Source organism: Miniopterus schreibersii (assembly GCF_964146895.1).
Source record: "Miniopterus schreibersii genome assembly, chromosome: 6".
Lineage (NCBI taxonomy): Eukaryota > Metazoa > Chordata > Mammalia > Chiroptera > Miniopteridae > Miniopterus > Miniopterus schreibersii.
Genome location: NC_138107.1, coordinates 29,928,426 through 29,949,516, shown reverse-complemented (window position 1 = coordinate 29,949,516; position 21,091 = coordinate 29,928,426). Strand labels below are relative to the sequence as shown.

The 21,091-nt window shown below is 33.4% G+C and overlaps 1 protein-coding gene across 2 annotated transcripts in view; it reads left to right on the top strand.

The window, feature by feature from the left end:
• The window catches only part of LMBRD1 (LMBR1 domain containing 1), a 133,365-nt gene that overhangs the window by 95,959 nt on the left and 16,315 nt on the right, over nt 1-21,091 (top strand). Inside the window, exons 9-14 of one of the 2 annotated variants that reach the window (XM_081140025.1) lie at nt 2,446-2,598; nt 8,777-8,841; nt 9,181-9,283; nt 9,802-9,906; nt 11,594-11,743; nt 12,987-13,065. In XM_081140025.1, coding sequence (XP_080996151.1) covers nt 2,446-2,598; nt 8,777-8,841; nt 9,181-9,283; nt 9,802-9,906; nt 11,594-11,743; nt 12,987-13,065 — 655 coding nt within the window. The remainder of the gene's footprint in view (nt 1-2,445; nt 2,599-8,776; nt 8,842-9,180; nt 9,284-9,801; nt 9,907-11,593; nt 11,744-12,986; nt 13,066-21,091) is intronic. The other variant, XM_081140026.1, reaches the window with a different exon arrangement.

Below are 21,091 nucleotides of genomic sequence, written 5' to 3'. Positions count from 1 at the left end.
CCCCCCACCTGCCCAAAAGAAAAAGATCTAAATGTTAAAAAATAAGATATTTTGTTAAATTAGGATGCCGTAGTCTAATATGCTGTACAGTGATAAAAAGGAATGAGGTAGATTTGTATAGCTTGAAGAATATGACTTACAAAATCAGGCTATCTCAGTTCAAGTTCTGGCTCTGCAGATTATGCTTATAAGACCCGTGGGCCTTATTTTCCTTATCTAGTAAATCATTATGATATTCTTACCCACCTCAATATTTTATTCTGAAAATTCAAGGAGAATAAATGTAACAGATCAGTTTTAGGCACAAGAATTGTGCTCAAGAAATGTTAGCTGTTATGTATAATAAACACTGTATTTGTATATATTTGTATATATGCATGTGTGTAAACACATGGAAAATGTGTAGAAGGATATTGATCTGCTTCACAGTAACAACCATAGGGAAGGGAGTGGTAATTGGGAACAGTGTTAAAGGGAAACTTTCACATTTCACTTTTTTTTTAAACAAATGGTGTGTGTGCCCAGCTGGGCATGGCTCAGTGGTTGAGCGTCGACCTAGGATCCAGGCGATCGGGGTTCGATTCCCGGTCAGGGCACATGCCTGGGTTGCGGGCTCGATCAGTGACTCTCATCATTGATGTTTCTATCTCTCTCTCTCCCTCTCCTTCTCTCTCTCTGAAATCAATAAAGATATATTTAAATAAAATAAAAAAACGAAAAAAAAAATGGTGTGTTATATACTTTATAACTACATTATTTCCCCCCCAAATTAGATAGGTGGTTGACTGCTGTTTTTCTATCCTAGTGTTTGTTTCTCTGACCAAAATCATTTATACTGGTTTAGGCAAAGCAGACTGGGTATCCATCCTTCACTCCACTGAAGCATTCACCAAGTAGGCAGATGACTTGAGTGTTTTTAGTGGACCCTTAAATCAGTTTACCAGTTTTTCTTCCTGATATACTGAAAGCCAGCAGTGAAATAAAACTACCTCAACATTAGTTTCCTTTTGATACTAGAATGACGGTTATGGTTGACATCTAAAGTACTCACCCCTTTTCATGCCACACCACTGAAGTATTATTGCCTGGATCTGTCTTCTAAAAGGGAGTGTTTTATTTCTCTGTCCTTCAGAAAATACCTTTCCGTAAGGTTCCCTTTTTTGGGATACAAATTGGTCATATTTAATGTACTTGACTTAAAGAGTGAAGATTAAGTGTATGCAAAGTATGATCTCTGGACCAGTAGCATTAGCATCTCCTGGGAATTTGGTAGAAATGCAAATTTAGGCCCCACCCAAGACCTACTAAATCATATTTTCTTGGGGGTAGGGTTTAGAAATCTGTGTTTAATAAATTGTTCAGGTGATTGTTATGCATGGTAGAATTTGAGAAGCAATAAGGTAAGGTATGGGAGAGGATGGATGGTGCCATAATAGCATGGCAGTGCTATAGTGTCAAGAGATCATAGCTGGGTAAACCTCTTTATTAAAGGGTATTTGGGTATTATCTTCATCATATCTATGATTTTAGATTGAGGCTGCATTAGGATATGCTGGGTAGCAATATATTGTGTATCTGCTAAGAACCTATTTAACCTTAATAGGGCTCTTAACATTCTCATATCTTATGTCTTTACATTTTAAAAATGCAGTCCAATGTAAATATTTTCCTTGTTCCTTCCAATAAAACAAACAAATTTACATTTCACCTTTTTTATACTTAGCAGTTGTATTATTATTATTGTTTATTGTACTTAGTTGAAGATACTTAGAGGCAGGGACTTAAGTGGAAAGTGTATCTGTGAGACACTATGAGAAAGGTATGCTTGTGGTTACAGTGAGCACCACAGAAATAGATAGGAATTAGCTTAGGTTGACCAATGAAAACATGACTCATTTGCAAATGTACTTGGAAAACAAGGAAGTGCCAGTTCTTAGCAGTTGTTATAAAAACCTCTGTATACCACATACTAATATTGCATCTCTGTGCTGATATTTGAATAAGGGCTGAGCAGCATCAGTTCAGGTACACTGTAATACAGTTACTTGAGCAAAAGGAGAGAAGAAGAGGGGCCAAATATGCTAACATATGGGATGGAAGGAATTTGGAGGCAAGCGACAACTGAATGCGTTACATGAAGTATCCTATGAAAGATGCTTTTAAAAATATTTCTCCCCATTTTACTTTACCATGTGTTTGGAAAACAGGGATCAAGAGGAATTTTAGTATTAAATGTATACACATCCACATTTTGGTGCTGACCTTGGTTTCATATATGTGTGTTGTCACATCAAAATTGTCATTTATTTTCAATTTGTAAATTTGCCTAAGGAGTAAAATCCAACCTAAAAAAGTTTCATTGCTTGATCTGCTAAATCTGATGGGTTACTTTATTGAGACCTTAATGGTAAAACCTGGTTTTTTCTTCTGTTCTGTTGTTTGCAGAGCAAAGATGGTCGACCTTTGCCAGCAAGAGATAAACGCACCTTAAAACAACTTGAAGAAAGGTTACGCACACTTAGGAAAAGAGAGAGGCGCTTAGAATTCATTGAAAACAGCTGCTGGACAAAATTTTGTGGCGCTCTTCGGCCCCTGAAGGTAAATAGATTTTAAAAAATTATGCTGTCACTCTTCTAAGTTTATATAGTATCTCTCAGAGAGGTTGAGTTCTCCTTTTGAGGCATTACAGAATGGTGCTTAAGAACATGGATTTGGGAGTTAAAAATAATCTGGTTTTGAATCACAGCTCTGTCATTTGGTAGTTTGGGCATGGTATGTAACCTTTCTGAACTTCGTTTACTCATGTGTAATGCAAGTGTTCTATCAACAGAGTTGTAGTTTGCTGCTAGCATATTTTGTAAGTTGTACTTTTCTATAAATCGGAGATCTGGGACTCATAATAAAACTTAGGAGCCCCAACTGAAAAGTAATAGAATTTTTTTTATTGTTAGGTGATATGTGGCTAAAACTATGTAAAAAGTAATATTTGAGATGGAAAACTATTACTTTTTTGGGGTTGGGGGGGCATCATATGCTGGCCTTGAATTTTTGGAACTATGGTACCTAAACATAAGTATCTAAATTGAGGCCCTGGCCACAGAGCCCAGCTGCGTAGGGCGTCATCCTGATAAGCCAAGGTTGTGGATTCTATCCCCCATCGGGGCAGATACAAGAAACAACCAATGAATGCATAAATATGTAGAACAACAAATCACTGTTTTCCTCTCTCCTTTCCTTTCTCTCTCTAAGATCAATTTTTAAAAAAATAAAGCTATGAGTATTTTAAATAAATAAATTGAATTAAGGTCATCATAATATGAATGAATCTAAAAAGTAACTAGGACTGCTGGCCAAAAATGTCCATATGTGCCCATTCTGTATCTGACATTCCAAACACCAGAGCTTTGTATACTATAAGTATACAATGCCAGTTGTAATTCAGAAAGTGCAGTGAATAGGCTGGTGTGAGTAAAGTTAGGCAGAATGAAGCTAGAAAGTGGGTTTTGGTTAAATTTTTTAAAAAGTGCTTTATAGAACCCCACCCAAAGTCAGTCAGGTTGAATTCTAGTGCTGTTTTGTCTTCCTCTTATAATTAGAAAGGAAGAGAGGAAATGCAGTGTCTGCTAACCCCCAAAAGTTCCTCTTTTAAAGGGTTTTTCAAAAATACACCATAATCAGTTATATGTATCATTATTTTAACCTTCTGTTAGAGTAAGTTTTTTAAAGACTCACCCTAATCCTTTTTCCCGAAGAGATTTGTCTTCATAGTACCAAAGGTATGATGAAGCCTTCCCCAACCTTATCTTAATTCTAAATTGTTTGCAGCTTCTTATAAATATTTATAACCAGTCTGTAATATTAACTGCCTTGTTTTAAACATGCTCTGTTCCATTTCACTGAACATATGTTTAGAGGTAGTTTTAAATGAACTTTATTAAGTGTGCAGATTGATCTTACCAAATATAGGTATGTATGTAGAACATCCACCTTACCCCAGAAAGCTACTTTTGAGCTCAGATCCCAGTCAACCATGTGTTATTAGTGTTGACTTCTGTAACTATGTTTTAATTTTATGTGTTCTGTAATTTTGTGTAAATGTAATCATATGTATAATCATTTTAAAATTTATTGGGGATTGTACTGTCTTTTGCCTGGCTTCTTTGGCTCAGCACAATGTTTTTGAGATTCATCCATGTTGCATTTTTTACCTGGTTCATTCTTTTATTGCTGAGTAGCATTCCATTGTTTATCTTTTGTCACAATTTGCTTATCCACTTATCTGTTAGTGGATTTGAGTTGTTTCCACTTTGAGACTATTATGAACAATGCTATTATAAATATTGTGCATATATCTGTGTAGATATGTGTTTTCATTTCATTCATTGGGGGGGGGGGGGGGGCGTAAATACCTAGGAGTAGAATTGCTGGGTCTAATGTTTAATATATGTCTAAGTTTACAAGAAACTGCCAAAATATTTTCCAAAGTGGTGGTACCATTTTGCATTCCTACAGCAATGTAAGATTTCTAATTTCTTCATATTCTTGTCAACTCTTCTATTGTAACTGTAATAGTTTTCCTAATGGGTGTGTGATAGTATCTCATTATGGTTGTAATTTGCATTTCCCTGATGACTAACAACATTGAACATCATCTTTTAATTCTTATTGGCTATTTGTCTATCTTCTCTAAAATGCTTGTTTAGCCATTTTAAAAATTAGGTTTTTGTTTTATGCGTGAGTTACAAGAATTTTTATGTATTCTGGATCAAATACTTTTTCAAATATATGTATTGTGAATGTTGTCTCCTAGTTGATGGCTTGCTTTTATGTTTTCTTAACACTGTCATTCCATGAGATGTTTTTAAAGCTTTTATAGCAAACACTTTCTCCTGTGTTTTCTTCTAGAAATTTTATAGTTTTAGCTCTTGTATTTAGGTTTGTGGCCCATTTTAAGCTAGTTTTATGGGATGGTATGACCCAGGGGTCAAAGCTTATTTTATTTTCCATATGGATGTCAGCACCACTTTTTCTCAAGACTATCTTTTGCTCATTGAATTTCCTTGGCAATTTTGTCAAATCAGTTGATCATATATATGTGTGAGGGTCTGTTTTGGACTCTGTCTTCTGCTTCATTGATCTATATGTCCTTATGCTAAACTTGATTACTGGAGCTTTCAAATCAGTCATGAAATCAAGTATTGTTTAAGTTCATCAGTTTTGTTTTCCTTTTTCAGAATTGTTGTAGCTGTGCTAGAAACTTTGCATTTCATATAAATTTTAGAATCAACTCATAATTTCACAAAACACCCATGAGAATTTTTATTGAGATTAGTTTGAATCTATAGGTAAACTTGGGGGAGAATTGATATCTTAATATTGAATCTTTCAATCCATGAACATATCTTTTCATTTATTTGTTATCTTAAATTTCTCTCAGCAGTCATTTGTAGTGTTAAGTGATAAGGCCTTGCAGATGTTTTGTTAAATTGATCTATAAGTATGTTTTTATTTATATTATTACAAATGGTTTTGTTTACTTTTAATTCTCATTTATTTGTTGCTAGTAATTAGAAATTTGCTTTTGTATATTGTACTTGTATCATGCAACCTGGCTTAATTATTAGTTCTAGTAGCTTTATAGATTCCTAAGGGATTTTTAAGTACATGATCATGTCAGCTGCTAAAAGATAGTTTTACTTTTTCCCTTCAAATATAAGATTTTTAGTTTCTTGTTTTTTACTTCTGCACTGGCTGAAATCTCCAATACAGTTTATTATTTATTCCTTTTGCTGTATAAATGTGTCATTCCTGAATATCGATCTAAATTCTTACCTGTCTATTATCTAGTCCTAACTTAGGAATAATTAGTAATAGGGATGCCTGAAGGAAATATCTGGGTATACAAAATTACTGTAATGTATTTGAGAGATTAACATGAATGCCAAGAGATAAACATTGCTTTTTGCTCACGTGAAATATGAAAATTATTTATTGTTCATTACTACTGTGTTTGTCCACAGTTGATATAATTCAGAAATAGGAAGCCATGTGCTATTAGTGTTTCTTAAACATTAGCATCCAAGTAGTCCTAGTGGTCAGTATATGATGAAGGTGATTTAAGACTGGTGAGAAGCTCCTGATACAAAATTTCTTTGAAGTTATCTTCTACCTCAGAATTTTGTGGTAGTATTGCCTTTTACTGTGTGTTGTAATCCATGTTTGTTTTATTATAAGATGTATTAAATTTAAAATTTTGCAAAAGTTGAGTGCTATGTTTTCCCTGTAAGAGTAGTAGATCTCGATGAGATGCCTATTGATCTTGTGATTTTACATGGTCCTGCACTCCCTAGAATGTACACATCTCCTCTCAGTAGTGTGAGAGTTCAGTGCGTCGACTTTGCCATCATATGCATCCATCTGGTTTTGAGTCCTTGCTGTGATCCTTACCAAACTATGTAACCTCTTTTAACTTCACCTTTCTAAACCTCAATTTTCTCATCCTTAAAATTGAGTTATATCCTTAATTTTATTTTTGTTATAGGTATTAAATGAAATAATGTATGCTGTGCATTGTCTTTTGCTATAAACAGTTCAGAGAATTGCAACTGCTAGCGTTAAAGTTCTATAGTTAGGATTTTTCAACTTCTTAAAGATACTGTCATGGAACTCTAGAGAGAAAATTAGTTTTGTGTTGAAGACACTTATAAAAAGTAAGCATCTAATTAGAATAAGTTAATGGCTTCTTAAAACAGCATTTACATATTACTACTGAATGTGTTTCTAATCATACAGTCTAAAATGTTCATTAAATATTTTATTTAACTCTCCCCTGGCAGAAGGACATAGTTTGAGCTTATGCAATAATTGACCTTGATAACCTATAGATTCATTAGGTTTTAAATGTAACTTGAGATTTTACTATATATACACCTCTTATTTTATACACACACAAACCTCTGGTACTTACATAGAAAGTTATAAATTCATGTCCATAATTATATCACATATTTTTCAGACTTTTTTATAGTGGTAAAATATACATAACATAAAATTTATCATTTTAACTTTTTGTAGTTGTATATTCAGTGGCATTAAGTATATTCACAATATTGTGCAACTGCCACCACTATTCATTTCCAGAACATTTCTGCCATCCTGAACAAAAACACTGAACCCATTAAACAATAACCCCTCATTTCTCCCCCTACCCTGCCACATATCCCCTAATGACCTCTAGTCTGCTTTCTTCCTCTCTGAACTTGCCAATTTAGGAACCGCATATAACTGGAACTATACTGTACTTGTTCTTTTGTGTTTGGCTTATTTCACTTTGCATAATGTCTTCAAGGTTCATCTGTTTGTAGAGTTATAAAAATTTCATTCCTTTTTAAGACTGAATAATGTTCCACTGTATGTATATACCACATTTTGTTTATTCATCCATCTAGTGGTGGAAATTTGGTTGTTTTCAAGTTTTGGCTATTGTGAATAATGCTGCCATGATAATTGGCATACAAGTATCTGTTTGATTCCCTGCTTTTAGTTCTTTTGAGTATCTAGAAATGAAATTGTTGGATCATATGGCAATTCTGTGTTAAACTTTTTGTGGAATCTACAAACTTTTTCACAGCAGCTGCACATTTTACATTTCTACCAGCAATGCAGAAGGGTTCGTGCCTGAACAAAGCTTACCTAACACATGCATTTTCTCAGTAATCATGGCTTTGGTTTTGTGGACTCTTCAACCTAGTTGTCCCTGGAACTTGGGAAGATGTCAAGAAAAAAAAAAGCCTAGGTTATTAGAAACATCAGTTTTGCCTCTTGCATTCTGAAACTTTATTTCTTTTTTTTTTTTAATATATCTTTATTAATTTCAGAGAGAGGAAAGGAGAGGGGAGAGAGAGAGCTAGAAACATCAATGATGAGAGAGTCATTGATCGGCTGCGGCCCAGAACCCGGGCATGTGCCCTGACCGGGAATCGAACCCTGATCGCCCGAATCCTAGGTCGATGCTTAACCGCTGAGCCACGCCCGGCCGGGCCTGAAACTTTATTTCTCAAGGACCCAGTTCAAATAAATTTTTTTGCTTGTTTTCTACCTTCTCTAATACAAAGTTTATACATTAAAAGGAGATATCACAATTACAATGTTTAACACATTTCTCCACAAAAACATGGTTTTATATGACAGTTTCTTTAGTGCTGCTAGTACTCTATTTCAGAAATATTATCAGTTATATAGTCTTTTCTGGGCTGTGATATAATTTTTAAATATATAATTGGCATATACAGTATATATATGGTATATATAATATATACTATATATACATCATTATTTCTGTGGGAAAATGTTCCAAATTCCATATTTTAACAAGTTAAATATAACATGATGAGTTTCTTGGTTTTGGTTTTTGTGTATGTGTATATTATTCTTAATGTAGTTTTATTAGTCTTAACTTTTCAGTTAATTTTGAAGTTTATATGTGAGTGTAACTGAACATAAATCTTTTATGTGACCTAGCAAAGAATCTCATTTGTTTACTTACAAATGAAGTCTTTCAAATGCTTTGTCTGTTTTATGTATGTTTTCAAACAATCTCATAATGGAAATTTAGATGACAAATGCCTAAGGTTATATATTAAATTAAAATGTATCTTGGATCATTTTAGTTAGATCATGGTCATATACTAACAACTCATATTGAACATAATGGTTTTACACTTTTAATATCAACTTTTAAAACTATATTTTAATGATTTTTTTTTTTTGCTTTTAGATCATTTGGGGAATATTTTTCATCTTAGTTGCATTGCTGTTTGTAATTTCTCTCTTCTTGTCAAAGTAAGTACACTAGACACATTTTCTAAAGCACTTATATAAATCCTATGATGTTACACATTTTCACGCTGAATTCCATTAGTGTAGTCTATTCATCTTCAGTAGCTATTTTACTTGAAGTGTTCTACAGCATTGACTCAAAGAATGATAAAAAGTTTCAATATGAGATAGTATTTCTTTGTTCTCTATTAATTGAACAATATCTGTAAGATATTTAAGTGAGGTTTGTTATTCGAGGTTTTCTTTGACTCAGTTGAATTTACATGCTTAAGTTAAATTAAGTGAAAATGTCATATAATATGTAAAATCACTATAATTTTTTTCTTTTGTCTTTTTTTTTAGTTTGGATAAAGCTCTTCATTCAGCTGGAATCAATTCTGGTTTCATAATTTTTGGAGCTAATCTGAGTAATCCACTGAATATGCTTTTGCCTTTACTACAAACAGTAAGTAAAAAAACAGTCATTTTATACTCCACACATTCTCACAAACTGTCAAGTTATTATGTTGAAAAGCCTATTACTGCTTGACATTATATGCTTGTTAGTTGCTGATTTGGCTTTTTATTTATGCATAACTTTTCCATTGATGTGTTGCTTTAAGAATTATTATATTGATGTATTTCTGAACTCTTTAATTATACATAATTTGACTTTATACAATATAAACCTTAAGATATACTTTTCTAAGCAATTCCTGTTTTTAGTTTTTGATGAAGGTTTTTATTGTATATTTAATTATAATTTTTAGCTTAATGTGTCCTAGAATTTTTCTTAGAATCATAGTGCTAAACAATTTGGTAATTGTTCATTTTTTTGTTTTGTGTTTTGTATTTTATAGTAGCCTAATCTAAATCAGGTTTGGTATTTTAAATATTTGCCAAATATGAATAATGAAGTTTTGGTTAATTTTATGTGACTTCTAGAGCCCTGTTTGTATATTTAATTTTATCTTTCTTTTTCAGGTTTTTCCTCTTGATTATATTCTTATAACAATTATTATTATGTACTTTATTTTTACTTCAATGGCGGGGATTAGAAATATTGGCATATGGTTCTTTTGGATTAGAGTGAGTATATATTACAGTATTATTACTTTCATCATTTTGTGCATCTTTATTATTGAAAGTTATTTTATATTTATAATACAGAAGTTACAAATATTTTGATACTAAAAGTGATGGAAAATTAGCTTTTGTACTTTTTCTAGCATAAAAGTGTTTTTGTCTAGAGCAGTGGTTATTAAATGAGTGATTTTGCCCCCCTGGATACTTTGACAGTGTTGGAGACATTACCAGTTGCTACAACTAGGGGGTGCTACTAGCACCTATTTGGTAGAGGCCAGAGTTTCTGATAAACATCCTACAGTGCACAGGACAGCCTCCTACAACAAGGACTTATCCAGCCCATATGTCAGTAGCGCCAAGGTTGAGAAACTGGTCTAGAATTTATATTATTTTTCCTTAGTGTTTGGCTGCATGGAAACACATTGAAGCACAAATGGATACACTGTAGCTCAAAAGATGGTCCTTCCTACTAGGAGTTAAAGATCACTATATGATTAGAAAAAGGGTTATTTTCTTCTTATGTTTATTTTGAGATAAATTAAGAATTTTAAAATGAAGCTGTATCAGATAGAGACTACTTCCAGCTGTGAGTAAAAGAAAAACCATTTAAATAGTGGCTTGAACTAATGAATGACTTCTTGCTATGGAAAAAAAAATCTAGCATTGCTTTAGTATCTCAAAAATGTCAAGTCTAATATCTCTGTAATCCTCTTGGCTTCTCCCTCATTATTGTAACTTGGCAGCTGCAGCTGCAGCTCCATTTATCCTGTCCATGTTACATGAGGAAAAGGTACTTAGGAAGAAGGAGTGACTCCTATGTAAAGCAAGACATTCCCAGAAATCTCCAGTAGACTTTGACTTTTCTTTGATGTTTAGTATTTTATCACTGCTAGACTCTACTAGGTGCAAGGGAATCTGGGAAAGGTAAAAATTTAGGTGATCATATCATCCTCCCATTTAGAGCTGGAATTCTGTTACTCTGTATTGTACTACAAACTAGTAATAAAAGAGGTAGGTGGTATCCTAGTTGCTAAAATAAAAGTGTGCTGTTCCATTGAAATGAAGCAAGCTACCCAGTTCCTTGTATTTGTTAGCATATGTTTTAGTTTTGCTCTAGTATAGGTACATATGCAAATATGTAGTCCTGTTATCATAAACTAGATTTTATGACAGTATGAGGATGTTATGAGTATTTCATAAAAATGAGTACAAACATGTGATGTGTCTGTTCTTGTGCAGTTATATAAAACCACAAATATATTACTAATACTTATAGTTTAAACTAATTCTTCTAATTTTTAGATAGCATTAGAGGTAGTTCACAATTCTTAGCTCTATGAGCTTCTAGCAGATGTTATTGCATAATAAGTTTAGAATATTTGTCTGGAAACAGACCATTGTAAATACTGATGTACTCTCTAGGTCCTTAGTTTTTATAGGTTCCTTTGGATATAGATTCTTTGCCATGATTTAAAAATAAACAAATCTAAACCTGAAAGCTGTGCAGGGAGAAAGTTGTCTTTACCATTCTTATAATTATTTGGGATGATTAAGAACTCTTAGTATTTATTTTGAAAAAAAGAAATGGTTGATTGAACTGTGTTCATTACCCCTAACACATGAGCAGGACTTAGTGTCTTACAAATAAAACATATTGCTGAAATATTGTTACTGTCTTTTTTCTTTCCAGTTATATAAAATCAGAAGAGGTAGAACCAGGCCCCAGGCACTCTTATTTCTCTGCATGATACTTCTGCTTATTGTCCTTCACACTAGCTATATGATTTATAGTCTTGCTCCCCAGTATGTTATGTATGGAAGCCAAAATTATGTAATAGAGGTAAGTGCTAAACTTAAAAATGCATTATTTTGATATTTTAAAGCAAATTTTAATTTGTGAAGGCTGGCATAAGATGAGCTCATCAGATTAAATTTAATTTTGCTAAAACTGGTTATTCCACTTTTAGCATATTTATATTTGTTTCATACAAGTTCTTTTTAAAAATAACACAGAGTTTCATTAAAATAGTTGTTTAAATGGATCCCATGGTGCTAAGCTACTGAGCTTTATCTCAGAACTTTAATAAAACCCATAACATTTCCTTGAAAATAGCATTTTAAGTAAATTTATTAATATAGCTCCCCAAAAAAGTGTTGATAAGAAAACTGTCTGCTCATCAGTGCTCTGAACCCCACGAAGATGCTTTATCAATGTTCTGTTTGTGGGTAGCTGGGTATTCTCTTACCTGGAACTCTGGTTCCTTGATGGTGCTCTTTCAAAGCCAGCTGTGGTTCCCCGTTATAATTGGGTAGCTAGTTTGGGTGTTTTGACGATTTAAAATATTTTGGCCATAACCGGTTCAACCTTAGTTTAGTTCCCTTTTCCTAAAATACCTCCCGTTCTACTTCCTCACAACTCAGATCAAATCCGCATGTGGGGCTCGCTGTGGCCCTGCGTGGCTGGATCCCCCCGCGCGCCGGCCCCGTGCGCTGCCTTCCAGCCTGCCTTTATCCCCTGCTTCTTAGGCTGACGTGCCCTTAGGGACAGAAACACCGAACTCGCAGGGCGAGCCCGGTCAGCACCGTCCATAGACCGCCAGGTGCTGAAAGGTTAGGTCATTGGGAAATGCCCAGCAACAGTGTCGGCGGAGCAGTCGCAATGGGGTGCACAAATGACCTGAGTTTGGGAATCGCAGTGTCAGGTTACTTGAGTCCTGTATCCCACTTCTTACACCCTCTTAATTCTCTTTTTGCCTCATTCCCTGCGCCTAGCTCACTGGGTCATGCTTTTTAAACATTCTTCTATGAATGAATGAAGATTGTGCTTTTGTATGGACCAAATATATTCTTTTCTTGTTCCACTGTGGAAAAATAAGTACGCCCTTTCTCTAGGAAGGACCTCTGTTCAGCGCAGGACCTAAAGATTGTTGCAAAGAAGTCCTCATATTAGATTTATCTTAAAATTTACCTTTTAGAATATTAGGTAGATGTAGTTTAATAGAAAACACAGTATAAAGTTAATGTGATTACTTTTGATTCAAAATAAATTTATAATTACATTTTACCATATTTTTATCTTTCAGAGCAATATAACTTATGATGACCATAAAGGCAATTCAACTCTTTCTGTGCCAAAGAGATGTGACGCAGATGCCCCCGAAGGTAAAGCAACTCTTACAACTGTTTTAGACTTTATAACTCTATAAGAAAAGAATTGCCTTGCACTTTGCTGTGTTAATCATTTGATGCATTTGTTTTAATATGTGGTGACAAAGGAACTTTTAGCAAGAAGAAATTGATAAGTCTCTTCAATAAAATTTCCTGATAATATAATGATTTTAATTAGGGAAAGGACCATTATAAATTAGTTACTTATGAAATAATAAAGGAGGTACTGTTTATCACATTTACTAGTATAAGAAGTCACTTTTAAATGACTTGTTTTTTTCTTGAAAAACTGAAGAGAGTTTTGAGGGAATCTATAATTTTTAGGACCAAGATCAAAAGTACCTGTGACCTAGAACAACTTTTAATTTGTCCAAGTCTAGACACTTTAGGTGACAATAATGTTAGCAATAATAGCAGTAACTTTTAAGAACACATAATTGTGTTCCAGTCACTATGTTAAGTATTTCACGTGTATTCTGAGAAAAACACCAATACTGTGCTCTTAACCTCATAATTTTTAGGGAATCATTTTTCCCCTTATTTTCTGTATGTCAAGGTGGTTTTTCCCCCTTAAATATTATAATATTTTGTCCTGATTAAGGATTCCAGATATATTCTTTCAGCATTTGCAGTTTTTTCTTACTGTGCCTTCAGAATGCTTTTATTTCAGGGTAAAGTAATGTCAAATATAGTATATTTCTTCATAAATCATCCATGGGTATCATTATGAAAAAGATAAATTCTGAGTTTTTTAGCAGGGTCACCTATAGAATGTGATGGAATAGGTATAGTAACAGGAATAGGTATAGAATATGGGGATAGCACAGAGGAAGAAGTAACTAACACTACCTGGAGGGGATCACTGTGGAATTGTAGCAAAAAAGAAAGGCTTCAGAAAAGGGATACCAGAGCTGCATTCCAAGGTTAAAGAATTTACCCGGTATGTGCACCTAGAGAAAGCTGTTGTAGGCAGAGGGACAAAATGCATAGGTAAAATGATCTTAAACTGTATGGGTATGTGTTCAAGAGAATTTAAAACATTATTGTTTTGTTTTTTAAATTATGGGGGTAGAGGGTTACAGAGGGAGGAAATGAGATTGCATAGTTAGGTGTCAGATCACAAAAGGTCTTGGAAAGTAACTAAAGAGCCAATGGTTTTCAACAATAAAGCAGACATTATGATATGATTTATTTTCAGTAACTTAATTATAACAGATATAGAGAGAGTAGATTTGAGAAATTGAGACCAGAACATAGAAATTAGTTGGGAGGTGTTGCCAGGGAGAGCTGTTTATAGTAATCCAAAAGAGATGGTGAAAGCCTGAACTAGAAACGGTGGTCATGAGCGTGTGAAATGAAGGAAAAAATTTATGGGGTTAATTTAAAGAATTCCTTATTGCTTGGATCTAGAGCACAGACAAGAGAAATAGAGGGTTCTAGAATGGCCCTCTTGTTACTGTGTAGTTTGATAAATTTTGTTATCACCAAACTAAGATAAAAATTCGTACCAAGACTAGAGAAAAATGTAAATGATTAGTTGACTTGAGTGTCTCAGGAACATTCAGATGGCGCTTTTATAGGCAGTTGAATATATATGTGAGGAATTCTGAGGGTAGAGAGTGAGAAGAACATGGAGAATGGAAGTCTGAGGAAAATCTAAGGGCAAAGCAGACAAAGGTATAGAGAAAAGAAGTCTGAGAAATGTTAATGATGGAGATAAAAACTTAACTGCATTGAATAAAAAGGGATATCTAGCAGCAACTAAGTTTACATTAGTCTTCATAGAAATTCTTAATAGAGATTGAGAGAGATTAGATGGAAACTATAGAAGGCATTTAGGGTCGAGGACTTTTTTTTTAAGATTAGGAGAGACTTAGTGATCCTGGGGTAAAACTAACGGAGTGGGTGTGGCTGAAGAAAAATATCAATGGATGAATGATGGACTAATATCATCCATTTCTGGAGAAGATGATATTAAGAACATCAAGACAGAATGCTTTCTCTAGATTGCAAAGAAGGAAGCAGTGATATGGATTCAGGGAGGGTGGGCAAGAAGTTGGCATTTCTGTATGATTGTGTCAGTTTGCTATGAAGTGTTAATCTTAGGTCATCTGAAAATTGGGCACAAAATGTAAAATAGTGGCAAAAGTTTTTGATAGGCCGTGAAATGAATAGAAGGTGGATCTGACTGAAGATAAGTTAGTGACAGGTAAATATGTCAAGGGACAGAGATGAAATTATCAATTTGTATTTTTGTTTAACAAATCTGTAAACTGGCGTGATTATTTTTCATCAGTGCTTAGGGTGTCTGGGGAAGGTGGTTGAAGGATTGAAGTAGGATGGAAAGCACTGGACAAGCTGAGGTGGAGAATAAGGTGACCAACCACAGTCGTGGTGCATAGGGAAACAGAAGAGGCTAAACCCAGAGGAGAAAACCAGAGGTGGGGAAACAGATATGGTAGGGATACCTCTTTTTGCCTAAAGAAATAATAGTAAAGTATTTCTGGTATAAATAAGTATACTTGATTTTCCAGTTCTACTTTTTAATGACTTTAGTCCCAGATTTTTTACTTTAAAATTTGCAACACCCTGCCAGGCATGGCTCAGCGGTTGAGCATCGACCTAGGATTCAGGAGATCAGGGTTCAATTCCTGGTCGGGGCACATGCCCAGGTTGTGGGCTCGATCGCCAGTCGGGGGCTTACAGAAGGCAGCCAGTCAATGTCTCTCTCTCATCACTGATGTTTCTGTCTGTCTCTCCCCCTCTCCCTTCCTCTCTCTGAAATCAATAAAGATATATTTAAATAAAAAAATAAAATAAAATAAAATTTGCATACACAAATATTACAAATGGGGTTAATCGTTGAAATGTTTTGGGTTGTCACTTTTAGCTAAGTGCAAATAGAATGCAAAATTACTGTTGTTGATTTGTAATTTTTTTAAATAAGAGGGCAGTGATCTTGCAGATCTAAAATAGAATCTGATCTTAAATTCTTATAGTACTATTGAAACCTTAAGCAAAAATAACAAAACAAAAACAAATCAAGATTCCAGAATTACATTGCATTTAGTAAATGGGGCTTTAAAAATGCCTTTATACTGCTGAGCTGAGTGAATTTGTATATTATAGATCAGTAAGCATTAGTCAAGCGATACACTTGACCATAATGTTTTTATGAATCACAGTTATTATTTTTCAGTCTAATCTAATTTACAGTGCTAAAAATACTCCCTTTGAACTGTTTAATATTTTTCTTAAACATTTCAGTTGACTTATCCTTTGAAATGTTGTGTTGCGGTACAAAAACATACCCTTTAGGTTTGTGGATTTTGATTTATGTTTCCAACCTTTTTCTGTTCTCTAATCTCCAAATTTAATTTTACCTGTGCATACTTGGAAGAGAATGATAGAATATGATCATTGAATTTGGGGTGGCAGGGTAGTTTTTTTAAGAGAATACTTTAAATAGAAATAATGATGGAGAAGCAAATTAAGAAACTGAAGAAGCAAATTAAAGGCTGAGATTTGGCAGGTAGGGTGGAGATGGGGTGGAATGTGTGCTGATGTACTGGCGTGGCAATAGTTATTTAGACATGAACTAGGGAATCGCAACATGCAGAGAAAAAATATCAGCACTGTTACTTGTGACATTATGGTGGGAACATTTGATTAGAGTAGATGATGCCATAATATAAGTACCTCAGGCACTTAATGGCATCTTTGCTATGTGTCTATTGCAAATAGCAGAATATTGGAGAATAATTTTAGATTTAGAAACAAATGTTATAATTTACAGTGTTATACTTAAAATTATTTCTGAAAAATATTGAAGCAGTGATTTCTAAAACTACATATATTGATCTCATTAATTTTAAATACATTTTAGAGACATTTACAGTAATACTGTGTTTATACTTGGGGTGGTCTGGCATATATATTAAACATAGAAAATATTACTGAAACCCTAGTTTTAAGTGTTTGTGATGTTTATCATTCAGAGTTATTCATTTAAAAATATTTTAAGTTCTTTGTGTTTAAAATAATATCTTAAAGAACAGAACAATTTAGAAAATTTATAAAGAATGCTTGTTATACTATGTTTACAAAGTTCTCTTAAAACGACAACATTATTTAATTTATTTTGACAGGTAATCCATAGTTTATATGTTAAAAGTGAGTCAACTGAGAAAATTAGAAATTATTTAAAACTTTATATCTCATTACAGCAAAAGGACCTTTACATCTTAATTTTATATTCTTTAATTGCTATTTAATCTAATTTGCATTAATATACAATTTATGTGTTAATGTGAATAATATAGTTTTTAAAATAGTGTTATTAAAAGTAACATAAATAGACATAATTATTTGAGTCAGATAAGATGAAAGGTCATTGTTTCTTACTGGATAAACACAATAACCATTCTTAGTACTGGGGTAGATTTTTGGAAAGAGAAAGTGTCAGAGGAAACATATATACAGTCCCTACTTCGAAACGCGTACAGCCTAATGGATATGAAAATAAATAATCATAATAGAAGGAAAAGTAAATAGCAAGGTATACTGAAATTATAAACAAATTGTTGTAGGAAATAAAAAGAGAATAATGATTTATTCTGCCCAGAACATTTTAGCTGAGCCCAAAAGCATAAATTAAATCTAAATAAACAAACTGAAAAAACTGGAGGATATTCCAAGCAGAAAAGGAACCTTTGTTAACAAAGCATAAAGATATAAATATATTTGGCAAGTTATCGTAACAATAAATTGTGACAGGAGCATTGGGGATACAATAAAGGACAAAGCAAGATAATATGTTTCTGAATGATCACTTAAAAATCCATGAACCCAGTGTTACTTCTGCTGTCCTATTTAATTCTTTTATTTTTTCTTGAAGTAAACTTGTGTTGTCTTTATTTTTTTTTTAATTTTTCAATTATAATTGACATACAGTTTATATTAGTTTCAGGTGTACAACATAGTGACTAGACATTCATATAACTTACGAAGTAATCACCCCAATAAGAAATGTGTGTTGTCTTATTTGGACATTAAAGCAACTGGAAATGAAATGATCTGTATATATAAAATTTAATTTTGGGGAGTTATTCTGATCAAGTGTATTCGTTAACGTAATACATGTAGATAGCCTTAACAATAAACAAATGATCGACAGCTTTAGATTTTAGCTTTAGGATATAATTTTATGAAGACAAATGGCTAAGGTGACTCAAGTTAGCAAATGATGCTTAAATAAAAACTGATGTGTTAAACTAAAGTACATGAGTTACAAAAATTCAAGCAGACTGAAAATTAATCTAACGGGGGGGGGTGTTATGTAATCATATATAGGAAGGTCAAAGGGGGAAAGTGAGAATTATTTTAAATAACTAAATACAGTGTTCGTGAAAAATTAATAAAGTAAAATGTGCATCAACACCTTACTTTAGAAAGTAGTTGAACACTAAGTTCTGGAGTAAACAAGCCCATTCTCTATAAATGAAACTTACTTGCCAAATTGTTTTGCTTTTGCCAACAAGTAAACAGATTGACCTGTTTTCACAGAACCTCTAGAACCTATCCTTCTGAAAACATTTATCTAAGATATAATATCAGTAAGAGATAATCCCCCCCAATTTTCTGTATAAAAATTATAACAATGGAAGTAAAGGCCATAAAGAGACACATAATTTGTGAATAGTTAAAAAATATAAACTAGAATATGAAAAAAAGAAAACAAAAACTATAGAGAGGCCATCTAAATTACTCTCCCCCCTTTTTTTAAATGCAGAAACTTAGGTCTACCAGATGAGTTAAAAGTTGCACAGACAGGATTAGGACTTTAATGCAAGTGTCTGGATTCCAAGTGTCTCTTTTCTTCATTTAATAATTTAGTGTTTTGTATTTTGTTTGCATCATCTGTCCTTTAAATTTTAAGGCTGAGGTGGGAAGGTAGGCTGGGTGGAGGGGCATCTTTAATAGTGTCAACAGTAAAAAAAAATTTTTAATAAAATGATATTAGTGCTTTTTTAATGTAATAGAGATAATCATTTGAAGCCATGAGGGGATGAAAGTCACCAACAGTATAAAGACGAACTAGAGGTCTAAGAGCTAGGTTATTGAAGAAACATAAGAGTCTAGAAAATGAGAGATAAACCAAAATACTATAACATTGTAGTATCTAAGAGAGTGTTGTGTCCAGAGGTAAAGAAAGTCAGGGCTTCAGAGAGAGATTTAGCAACTAGCAAATCTTAAACCTTTGAGAATGAAGGTTTAGTAGGGAAGTGTGGCTGTACTAGTAGAGGATTATGTGAAAAGATTTAACAATGAGGGAAATTCCTTTTCTTAATGTGGTTTTTGTCTGGGATTTTTACCATGCTTTCTAAATGGCCTTTAAAAATTCCACATATTAAATGGCACATAAGCTAAGAGCATATAGATATCACTGAAAATTGCATATAAATCTAATTTTTAGTATGAGATCATACTAAAATGCATTCAGGAGCTTTTTTTGGCTAAGTCCTGCAGTCTTTTTGCAAAGTGCTAATTGGAGCAGGTTCAAGAGGGAATGGGTATTTGAATAACTAAGAAGTTATTTAAATGATCATCATGGCAAAAACATCCCCTCTCCCCCTTTAAAAAAGTTGAGTAAAATGTCAAATTTCTTAAAAGTATCAAAGTGCTTATAGGATATTAAGACAAAAATATAAGTCATTTGTTCTTAGTCAACATCATTGGATCAGCAGCATCTGGGAAGTTGTAAGAAATGTAAATTATTAGGCCCCACCCTAAGGCTACTAATTAGAAACTCTAGGGATGGAACCCAGCAACCTGTATTTTAATAAGCACTCCAGGTGATTCTGAAGCTGCTTTGGCCTGAGTGAAAGAAAGAACTTCAAAGCAGAGAAGTTAGTAGAGTGCTAAAGTGCTTTGTTCTGAGTGCATTTACTAAATTCAGTGATTTAAGATCCAATTTTCACAGCCTTTTGAGGCAAAAGGAACAGAAAATAAAGCCTAGAGTACTGTCCAATGGAAATATGTAAGTCACATATGTGATTTAAAGTTTTTTAGTAGTCATGTTAAAAGAGAAAGAAACAGATGACTTTAATTTTATTAAATAGCATTATATTTAACCCAGTATGTTTGAAATATTTCAACATGTAACTAACAAAATTTTACTGAGATACATTCTATACTTTTAAATACTAAGACTTTAAAACCTGGAATATACGAGGTGTCCCCCAAAAATGTATACACATTTTGAATAATTATTAATTCCAAAGGTTAAATCTGAAAAGAAAGAAACATCAATTGAGCTATCAGAAAAGTGTGTATACATGTTTTTAGGATACTGTGTATTTTACACTTAAGTAACATCTTAATTCAAATACTAAATTTTTATCGTCTGAAACTATTTATTGGTTAAAGCGAATTATAGCTCTACCAAACCAGTAAAGTTGTGTATAATGAAAATATTTTACACTGCTTCAGTTTTTTATTTAAACTTAAATTAATTAAAATTAAATAAAATTAGAAATCCAGTTCCTTTAGTCTCAGTAGTTCCATGTCAGGTACTTCAGAGCCACATGTTACTAGTGACTATCATAGTGGACAGCACAGGTCTAGAGCCCTTCTGAGTGGTGGCTTGTCACAGGAAATGTACCCTTTTTCAAAGCTGAGTCCCCCCTGCCCCAAGGATTGTACAATCATGTGAGGGTGTAGCAGAAGTAAAGTTATATTGCTTCCAGCAAAGTTTGCCTTAGTGTCAAGAAGAAAAGAAAGGGAAGAATCACATCCCCCAAAAATTATAACTACAGACTGGCGTTTTGCAGATCAGCCTTCCAAATACACATCACCAGAGTGAATTGTTTCGTTGGGATCTCAGACTGGCAGTGCTGTAGGCACATGGCACAGGTAAATATAAATCCTCACTAGAGAAATGCATTACCTCAATGCATTTAGGTACAACCAGTGAGACAGGAGGAAAAATAGGTTAGGCTTAATTCTAGACTTCAAGGAA